Source organism: Gnatocerus cornutus, chromosome 1, assembly GCF_029298725.1.
Source record: "Gnatocerus cornutus isolate USDA-ARS CGAHR chromosome 1, icGnaCorn1.1, whole genome shotgun sequence".
NCBI classification, from domain to species: Eukaryota; Metazoa; Arthropoda; class Insecta; order Coleoptera; family Tenebrionidae; genus Gnatocerus; species Gnatocerus cornutus.
This window is the reverse complement of record NC_142233.1, coordinates 18,845,652-18,856,197: the sequence shown is the minus strand read 5'-3', so window position 1 is coordinate 18,856,197 and position 10,546 is coordinate 18,845,652. Positions and strand designations below refer to the sequence as shown.

General features: G+C 31.7%; 2 protein-coding genes across 3 annotated transcripts; one reads left to right on the top strand and one right to left on the bottom strand.

Annotated features, from left to right (window-relative positions):
* The first annotated feature begins 5,879 nt into the window (after window positions 1-5,879).
* Atf-2 (Activating transcription factor-2) lies at window positions 5,880-8,645 on the top strand. 2 transcript variants are annotated; one of them, XM_088049157.1, is made up of 4 exons: window positions 5,880-6,252; window positions 7,079-7,254; window positions 7,302-8,057; window positions 8,104-8,645. In XM_088049157.1, exons 2-4 carry the CDS (start codon window positions 7,113-7,115, stop codon window positions 8,319-8,321), a joined length of 1,116 nt encoding a protein of 371 aa, XP_087905283.1. In that variant the 5' UTR covers window positions 5,880-6,252; window positions 7,079-7,112; the 3' UTR covers window positions 8,322-8,645. The 2 variants fall into 2 exon arrangements, with proteins under 2 accessions (XP_087905283.1, XP_087905275.1); XM_088049149.1 differs by lacking the exon at window positions 5,880-6,252 and having other exon boundaries at window positions 7,051-7,254.
* Window positions 6,431-6,911, bottom strand: Sdhaf3 (Succinate dehydrogenase assembly factor 3). Its single transcript, XM_088049168.1, has 2 exons — window positions 6,738-6,911; window positions 6,431-6,688 (listed from the first exon to the last, which is right to left on the bottom strand). Exons 1-2 carry the CDS (start codon window positions 6,909-6,911, stop codon window positions 6,518-6,520), a joined length of 345 nt encoding a protein of 114 aa, XP_087905294.1. The 3' UTR covers window positions 6,431-6,517.
* Window positions 8,646-10,546: the final 1,901 nt, after the last annotated feature.

Sequence of the window (10,546 nt, the reverse complement as noted above, 5' to 3'; positions counted from 1 at the left end):
GTTATTTGCTGCTTTTTGACATTACAATAACGGCATTCTTTGTTTGACACCATGCACCTAGATTTTGCTTTTATTGCTTTTCTTTTCAATTTTGATAATTTTTTTAAAAATATTTTTGGTAAAAGTAGAACATATTACACATTTCTGAATCAAGAAAATTAATATCTTCCAAATTATGAAAAAAAAATGGGTTCCAATTTAAAGTAAGAAAGATGTGTATCGCCCAAAAGATACTAAGACATTTAGAGAAATTTTAAAATCATCAGTTTATAGTAAATTAAAAACCATTTAATTTGTTTTTAAAATTTTTGAAATCGGTTCATAAATAAAAATTCTACAACGCCTGCCGTTTTAAAAAAATCACCCTGTACATGATAGAAAATGTTTAAAAAAATTGCAAAACAGACAATTTAAATTTTCACAAAAAAAACACTTAGAACCTTATAATTTTCACGTCGCGATATTTTTAATTTATTAACTATTTAATTAAAAACGACAGAATCTATTACATAATATCATTTTGGGCGGATAAAGTATTAACTTACTTCTTTTTATACTTGATAGAAAATGTTAAACAAAATCGCAAAACAAAGAATTTAAATTACATATTACAAAAAATCACTTAGAACCTTATAGTTCTCAGATCGCGAATTATGTAACCAGTGGGATAGAGACATCATTATAATTATGAGTGTGGTGAGTGACTTGTCAAGGGCGTTAGCCCGAGGCATGTAATAAGAGCACGAGATTATATGACTGCTATTCTTCGTGTGAGATACAACGTTTTATCTGCGACGTCCTAATAGCCTACTTTTTTAATACAAAATAAAAATTGCGAAAATAAAAGAAAATTGTTGGATCAACTCTAGGTGTTGACAAAAATTATCAAAAATACAAATTTATTCCCACCAATTTGATGTTTGGGAATAAATTGTATTTTTGATAATTTTTGATAAGCAAAATTAAAAATCCAAGTAATAAGATATTCATGACAAATAAACCATCTTTCGAATTGCAAATTTTAGTAATTAAAGTTATACGGACTACGGTAAAAACTGTTGTTGACTCGAAACCCATGAAGTAAAAATTGTATTTGAAAACTCGGATTCTTTTATGACAGGATGAAATTTTGGGTCTCTTCACTGCAGGCATAAAGGGACAGACACCCCATGAAGAGTATTAAGTACTTAACTGCACATCGTAAATCATGCATCCAGAAGAATGTTGAGTTGCCTATCTTCGCAAAAATTGCCCTATTTTGTGATGGACTTTTTTCACAATAACTAAAAAAGTTGCGACTTTTAAGAAAAAACGGCTTCGTACCATAATGTAAAATAAAAGTTGCTACAACCTCGGCATTTTTTTAAAACGGTACGGCTTATAACTTCTTCTGAAAATGGATTTTAGAATTTAAACGTTTTATTTTTTTTTAAAAACAATTAACAACTTTTTTCAAAAACCGGCTTCGTACCCTAAAACAAAAGTGTTTCAGCAACTTATTCATATTTCGTTCACCATTCCAACTCATAGGATGTGACCGCAATTTGGATTTTCGTTTTGCATTGCCAAGCGGTATTCTGCGCTTTACGGTGCGGGACCCTTAAGGCTTGAATAGCCGTGATCTCCGTTTTTAAACGACACTGGTTGGATCTTTGTTGCACGAAAAATTGTAAAATTCTCGTCTATTAATCAAAATATGTTATAGGAGTACTTACTAAAATAACATATTTGTAATTAATAACCTAATAACCACGTCGCATGAAAACTCAGCGCTGGTTAACAGGTGTGCTACTTCTGCATTTGAACAGGGCGGTAGATTTTGTAGGGGCGGCCAATGAGAATTAAAAAATGTAAAATAATGCATGTATTAGTACATTTTGGTACTTTTAAGTTTTTTATTGTTGTCGAAAATGGCACCTGGAAAAAAGGAAAGAAACTGTAAAGGGGTTCATTTTTTGTTTTTTTGCACATGGAGCCAATATTGTGATGTGCTCCTGACTTTTACATCGATTTTGACAAAAAACCGAAATTGTCACTTTGACAGATTCGAGTGGTTCTAAAAAGTTCTCCTGTCTTATACATTGGTAATGTTCGGCTTTTAGGACAATTGTTTCTCCTCAGCGTATCATAAATCATTGCTCCAACAAATCATAGTTAATAAATAAACCAATAATAATTTTCGACGAATACATTTCACCAAGGCCAGCTCAGGTTTACCTACTCTTTTTTTTGCCACTTGAATATGTCAAACTGACAATTTTGGTCCATAGCGTACTGTGTTAAAGCTAGCGGTTAAATTTATTCAAATGGACTTTATATTTTTATTTTCGATGTATCATTAAAAATGGATGATTGTTGTTTCGATGTATACTTCATTTCAGACCTTAGCGAGGTCCAAATGTCAAACCTGGCCCGAAATTTGGGACTGTACCAAAAAATTGTGTGGAGAAGTGTACTTTATAGGGACATTTTTATAAATCAAAAGTTGCCGACATTGTCTGCAATCACTTTGACAGCACATCATAATTTGTTGTTTCGTTGATGAAAGCAGATTTCTGGATTTGACAATGTCATCCCCCTCTACCTCATTACATTCCAGATGGCACCAACTCTTCTAAAATTTCCTAGCAATGTCCAATATACTGCTCACTCACATATACTCGTTGACACTAAAATGGGGGCCTCGCTATCAATTGAAATAATGTATAGCATATCCGGTGAGAGATTGGGATATTTCGACAGTTGACATATAGGTTGGCAGCAAATTATGCTACAAAATACACTAAAAACACTAAATTCCTACGCGAAATGGGTTGACAGGGTTGTCAGTAACTGGGGTTACTTTGTTATTTTAAATTTCGCGCGTATGGAACACTTTTTATTGCGTAGATTTAGTGACTTTTCTGTCATTCAAACTCTCACTGTACGAACTATATACAGGGTCCGGCAACACTTGTGTCCACCCCCAAAATCGTCTTTAATTTTAAAGATAAAATTTTGAAAATTTCAAAACGCTCAAGGTTGACAAAGTTCTAGAAGCTGACGCAAAAATTTGTTTTTTATCACTGACAGTTTTGTCGTCGCGACGCCTTAAAAATGTAATTTTTGATTAATTGTTAAGGTTTGTGATATCAACCCCTAATTTAATTTTTTTCAATATAAATGTGTTAAATATATCCCAGTTGTCATTTTAGATTCAATGCAAATTGTCTTCAAAATTTGAGAAAAAAAAGCTGTTTTATCAAGTTAGTTTCCAATTTCATTACGTCAAAATTGGTAACTACGTTTACACCCATCTGTCAACATCTTGTGTCACAAATGACATCTATCCTTTGGTTCGCTTTAGATTGTAACAAAAGTCTTAATTGGTGAAATTGTCGCTTTGTCAATGTTAATTAACGATTTCTGGTGTCCATAAAGTGCAACATGCCCGTGTTAATCAAAATTAACCTTTATAAGAGTGAGTGAAGTGACTTGTGAAATTTTGGTGTAAACGTAGTTTGCCGATGCGCTGCCATAATTTTGAAAACTAACTTGATAAAACAACGATTTTTTCGCAAATTTTAAACACAATTTGCATTTGATTTAAAATAAAAACTCAGATATTTGTATCACAGTTATGTTGAAAAAAAATTGAATTCGCGAATAATTCCGCAAAAACTCAAAAATTGCTAAAAATTATACTTCTTAGGCGCCGCGACGCCAACCAAACCATGATAAAAACAAATTTTTGCGTCAGCTTTTAGAGCTTTGTCAACTATGAGCGTATGCAAATTTTCAAAACTGTAACTTTAAAATAAAAGACGATTTTGGGGGTGGACACAAGTGTTGCCGGACCCTGTATGTATTTTATTTTACACCCTTGATTTTGGTGATATTTCGTTTGGTTAGTTGTCAACGTATATTTTGAATTTTGTTTATTCTTATTAATCTCGAATTTGTTATTTTTTTTTATAATTTATTTTGTTTATTGTACTTAAGGTTTTTTTTATTTTTGTTTTTCTCGTATTTGCTTATTATTTTGTTGCTTTATAAAGAATTTTATTTATTTTTGTTTTTCACAATAAACTATGCTATAGTTCGTACAGAGAGAGATTGAATGACAGAAAAGTCACTAAATTTACGCGCGAAATTTAAAATAACAAAATAAACCCACTGACCGTCAGCCCAGTTTGCGTGGGAATTTAGTGTTTTTAGTGTATTTTGTAACATAATTTGCTGCCAACCTAAATGTCAACTGTCAAAATCTCCCAATCTCTCACCGGATATGCTATATATTGAGTTTTTTATTTACTATTTTTCAAAATCGATGTTTTCACCGATGTATTAGAGATCGATGTAATTTTGCTCTTGTTGAAATTGAGTTCAATATCGATTTTTTTTACTCGATGTACCCAGATTTAATGGAGAGTGTAAAGTCCGTTTTTTTATTAAAAAACCACCAACACCGTACTCTCCCACCACTTTACAACCGGCAACGTCGTCGATGGTGACTTTTTGGTGATAAAATCAAATAGGTTAGCTACCTAATGGAGTGCGGGCACTACCGCCTGTAAAGTATGCAACCGTGCACTATGGAGGATCAACAAACCGTGCCGGTCCATTTAAATACCATTGAAAGCGCTGTTTAGATGCAGTATTTAATTATTTTTGACTGTGTTTTTACTATGGTTGGGTTGAAATCTTTTAATATGTATTATCTATACTGCCATTGAGTAGTAATTGTTTATTTTAGGACATTTTTGACGCAATTAGTGGTCGAAAACGCCAACGAATGACGACTTTCCAAATTTGATATTTTAAAAATCGCAAAAAAAGTTACAGGCGTTTGTCACTTGACGATGAAAATTAAAATAAAATTGAAATATCTGCAGATTAGACAAAAAAATAATACAGTGCTTTGTACTTTAAATAAATAAGCTTTTAACTTTTTTAATTTTAAAGAAAAAAATTGTAAATGATAGATTGTCCAGGAGTTTTTGAATAAAATGAACTTTTCCTTGGTATTGGACATCTTCGATTTTTAAGAAAAGTTGTTCAGAAGTCATTCCTTACATAATTTCAACTTTAAATTCTTATTTCAATTTCTTTTAAATACATATTAAAATCTTTAAATTTGATCGTTAATTATTGATAATGAAATATTAATATTTTGTTTATTCACATAAATGATTTTGTTTATTTTTGAGTTCGCATAATATTATACTTAATGGGAACTCAAAATTTAAAGTTGAAAGTGGTTCAAAATTGTGTAAGCGAGCATGGACAACATTGTTCATATGTACTAAAAAATTCATGGCTCATTTTGGTTTGCCAATTCTTATTATTACAATGTATTACTGCTTAAAACTGTATGTGATGAAATAAACATAAATTTTTTGTTTAAAAACTCCTCATTTGGTATAAATGAATTTAAAATTCAATTCTAAGCAATTTCTCTTAGAATACCTAACTTTTAGAGATATTCCAACGCGAGGTAAATTACAAGAAAATAGCATTATTTATTAAAAAATCCTAATAGATTGAATTTGCCATATCTGCTGTATTTAGTATCGCCATGGATTTTGCAAAGTTGCATAAATATCCCTAAAATAGAACTTTAGGATTTTATTAAAATTCAACTTAATATGCCAAAAATTAATAGAGATAGCAGCTTGTATTCTGGCCGAAATTAAACATTTACCATTCACTGACCAAAATTATCATTAAGGCAATACATTTTAAGAAGTTGCAACCCAACTACAATACAAAAAATAATTAAATACTGCATCTAAACAATGCTTTCAATGATATTTAAATGGACCGGCACGGTTTGTTGATCCTCCAGAGTGGAAGGTTGCATACTTTACAGGCGGTAGTGCCCGCACTCCATTGACAATTTGATTACACAAAACGGCCTTTCAGGCTGTGCCGAGTCTTTTCACTATTAAATCCATTGATTTGCAATCCAACAGGCTGTAAAAGAAACCTTTTTAACGGAAACAGTGCGTAATTTTCAGAAATGTCAAAAATTTGACAATTATTTTCTCACCAAAAATCTCCCTAGGCAACGTTGCCGGTTGTTATGCAGGAGAAGACTGCGGTGTTGGTGGTTTAAAAAAACGGACTTTAGTAAAGAACCAATTATTAAATATGTAGAAGAAACTTTGTACACAAGAAGAACAAAGTCATATTCAGAGAACAACTGTGAATTTAAATACCTTTGGCCGGTGGCTCAAACTCAAAATGAAATAGATTCTCTTGGCAAAAATTGTAAGATTTTTTTAACATAACCAATTTAATTTTTGTGGTTCTTGTTGTCTAGTTTCAATTTAAATATTGCTGATTTCATTTATCTTCAACGTTTTGGAATCGCTTAAATCTGTTAGATTAATCAATCAAGATATTCTATTTTTGATTCAACAGTCAAAGTTATTCTAACAGATTATTGTAACTCAGAACATTTATTAATTTAGAATGACTAGACATCATAAGACTACAAAAGTGAAAAGGTGATAATCTAAATTGTAGCCTAGCATCATCTATTGGATTCACCCCCATTTTTCGTAGCTTCCATTAATTCATGCAACTGGTAAATTTGTTCATCTCTAAACTTGCTCAATTCTTCTTCACTCAATGATGATCCTAATTTCGCTCCAGTCTGAGGACCTTTCAAACCCATTTGCTTAGTTAATGTTATCGCATAATTCTAAAACAAAGAAAGTTACAAAGTGCAAAACTCAAACCCAAAAACGTACCGTCCACTCATTGATAAATATTTCGGCTTCTTCTTTACTACATTTTTTATGTCTTTTAAATTCATCTTTAGTATAACTAGTTCCAAGTACACCTAGTTCTTTGGGAAGACCTCGATGTAATCTTAGTATAGTTTTATATAAAAATCTTACTCGCTGAACATTCGAAAGTGTCATCTTTACCTCACTTCATATTTTTAATATTACTTAACCTAACAATCAGGTGTCAAAAGTCAAACGTCAAGTTGACAGTAAATATAACCTCAAAATGTTAAGAAGACGAATATTTTCAAGCTAACACTAATAATTCTGCCGTTTGTGTAATTTTCATTCTTACCTGTTAGTTCCAAACAATTATTTTGTTGGAGAAGAATCAGAATGGACGAACGTCAGAAGCCCTTTTCTTGTACCGTCGAAGGCTGCGAAATGACTTTTACAAACGTAGACCACTTAAACTGGCATCACAAAAAGCACGACATGGTTTTAAATTTGGGTTTAGCAAATAAAAACGCAGAAGTTGGTATGTGATTCCCTCGAGAAAACCTGTCATTATAGAAATCATTTTAGCTGACCAAACTCCAACTCCAACTAGGTTTATCAGAAATTGTGAAGAAGTTGGTTTATTTCAAGACTTACAGAATGTCAACCCTTTCGATGAAACCTTTAAAAAGGCCGTAGAATCGGCAAAATCTGGGATTTTACATGTGCCAGCTGCAGCTTCCAATGATGATACTTTGCATACTCCACATATTTTCCCACAAATTGAAAGTACAGCCACTAAATATACTGATAAGAGAAATGACAATCAATCAGCACAATCTAATGATTTTTGTATTACTAATATTACTAGGATGACTTCAATAGAAGACAGTGGTTCTGATGAATGCTATGATTTAACAATAGATGATGACAGCCCTGTGAAGAACCACATTAAAACTAAACACAATGACCTCAAGAGTAAACTGAAAGAAACCATACAAAACAAAGTGAAAACTCCAATTGTAATCACACCTGTACCAATAGAGAGATTAACCAATAAAATTACTTATAATAAAGAAGAAAGTAGTTATAAAAAACAAAAAGCAGACAAAAATGTCACCGACGAGAAGTTAAAAATTAGGGAAATGAACAGGGCAGCTCAACTACGATGCAGGAAGCGAAAACAAGTCCAGAGAAAACAAATGGAGGAAGAAATGAAAATACTGAAAATAGAAAATACCGTACTAAAAGAAGAAAATCAGAACTATAAACACAAATTTTATGCTTTGAAGGAATTATTAGTCAGTCAACAAACGGACAACAATGCAACCCACGCCTCATTTTGTAAGATTTTTACAAGATTTTTTAGTTAGTAATGCTTTATTTGCAGTGGCCAAAGTTGAAAAAATATTGAATTCAACTGCACCAACCAGTAAGAATACAACACCATCAAATAAACGAAAAATTGCTAGAGCTCCACTTATATCGCCAGCTGTTCCTATTCCTGTAATTCAACCACCTCCGGGTTCAACACCACAAAATCCTCTACTAATACAAGTTTTAGGGACAGTGCAACAATTGGCAGTTTCAGTGCTACCAAACCAGTAACTTTATTTGTGTTCATTTTCTCAGTATTTTTGACGTGTGGAAAATAAAAGACATTGTAGCTTGAATTTCGAGTGGAAGAATTTAGTTATAATTAAGCCATAACTATGTATTATTTTGTTGAAGACCGCCATATTTTTATTGAGTTTTTTAGATGTTTTTTGAGGTAATGCTTGTTTTAAAGCGTTATTTAAGATATTTGTGATACATCACATAATTTTAATTGTTATGTAAATATGAAAGTAAATGGCTTCAATCTGTATATTGATGTTGAATAGCTTATCTAATTTTATATTTGGTATTTTATAAAAAAAATTGTGTACAGACGACAGTGCTGTATGTTTGTTTATTATACCTACATTCACATGTCCAATCAATTACTTCTCCAAACTTAGAGGGTCAGTTTATTTGGGCAAAGTAAATCAATAATAAATAATTGGATGCAGACATTCATTTCGGCATAAATTTAAATTAATTTATTAAATAATGTAAGAGTAACGCATGATTTTTATGAAATTGAGAATGGCGGATGCGCCAGGTATAAAATTCTAAATTAAGTTTTTAATATTTGTCAATTATAAATAGCGCAATGGTGGTGGTAAAATGGTGTATTTTATAAAAAAACTCAGTCAATTCTTAAAAATTAGTATATGAAAACACCGAGTTTCATAAGGCAAAAAATAATTCGGGATTAATAAGAATAAACAAAATTCTCTTAAATTAAATTCCCGTCTTCTTTATTTAGAACGCAGCACAAGTAAATCTAGCCTTGCTTTGGTTCTATACGGTGACCAACCAAACGAAATATCTCCAAAATCAAGAAAAGAAAAATAAAGTCCGTTTTTTTTTTAAACCACCAACACCGCAATCCTCCCCTGCATAACAACCGGCAACGTTGCCTAGGGAGATTTTTGGTGAGAAAATAATTGTCAAATTTTTGACATTTCTGAAAATTACGCAGTGTTTCCGTTAAAAACGTTTCTTTTATAACCTGTTGGATTGCAAATCAAAGGATTAAATAGTGCAAAGACTCGGCACAGCTTGAAAGGCTGTTTTGTGTAATCAAATTGTCAATTAGGCAACTAACCTATTTCATTTTATCACCAAAAAGTCACCACCGACGACGTTGCCGGTTGTAAAGTGGTGGGAGAGTGCGGTGTTTGTGAAAAACGGACTATATGTATTAAAAATCGATGTTTTTTTGACGAAATCGATATTAATAAAAATCGATGTAAAAGTCTCAGATTTAACATCATGCAGAGTTGAAACTAATGTAACTAGAGGATGAAAAGGTGGTGGTGGGGATGTTTTAACAAGGGCGCCATGTTGGAAATAGTTTTTCTTGAAATGTATGCAACCCATTGACTTTAACTAAATAACCTAGATGGTGCAAAGTACCATGATGTTCCTACTCACCAGCCATATTGGAAATAGTGGATTCAAATTTTTAGGCAACCCGCAATTTTCAAGTGTAATGTTTTACTCTAAGTTTAAATAAACCACCGAAAAAAGTCTAAAGAAACATGCAAAATTTGATAAATTATGACTAAAGTTGTATACCAAACGACCAAAATTATAAACAAGAGCTTTAATTAATAACTAGGTTTTATTTAACCATTTTAAAAAATTTCAAAATTGATCACTCCTACAATTTTAAACTATTTTTATACATTAAAATTATACATTATACATTATAAAAACTACAGACCATTTAGTATTTACACTCATTATCATTGGATTACGATAAAATGGAACTAATTTATCAAAAATCACTGAGAATTCTACAACAAAGAAAAGAAAACAGACTACCATTGACTTCTTACAAATAAATTATTATTTAACTCATTATTTAATCAATAAGGACGCTTGTCAACCTATTTTAATGCCATCGTTGAACAAACATCTTAGAAAAGTTATAATAACATTTTTTTACCTTTTAAAATGTAAAACAAATTTTGCAATATAGGCAACATTTGATACGCCGGTGTATCAGATTTATATCATTGCATACACAAATGCTATTTCCAAGATGGCCCATGCTAGGAACACGGATTTCTACCCCCACCACTAGCTTTTCACCGTCTAGGTATATTATAACATGTCACTGATGCAACCAAATTTGATTCAATGTACGGCTTAAATAAATTATTTCCAAGTTTTTAAAGATTCGGCTCAACCACATCAATAGACAGTTTAATTTTAAATTGTCTGAAGGAAGTTTTAGACAA

Coding starts and splice junctions, on each gene's coding strand:
- Sdhaf3 (XM_088049168.1), bottom strand. CDS start 6,911: ATGACACTTTCGAATGTTCAGCGAGTAAGATTTTTATATAAAACTATA. Junction 6,689..6,737: donor TATTTATCAATGAGTGGACG/GTACGTTTTTGG, acceptor TCTTTGTTTTAG/AATTATGCGATAACATTAAC.
- Atf-2 (XM_088049157.1), top strand. CDS start 7,113: ATGGACGAACGTCAGAAGCCCTTTTCTTGTACCGTCGAAGGCTGCGAA. Junction 7,255..7,301: donor AAATAAAAACGCAGAAGTTG/GTATGTGATTCC, acceptor AAATCATTTTAG/CTGACCAAACTCCAACTCCA. Junction 8,058..8,103: donor TGCAACCCACGCCTCATTTT/GTAAGATTTTTA, acceptor CTTTATTTGCAG/TGGCCAAAGTTGAAAAAATA.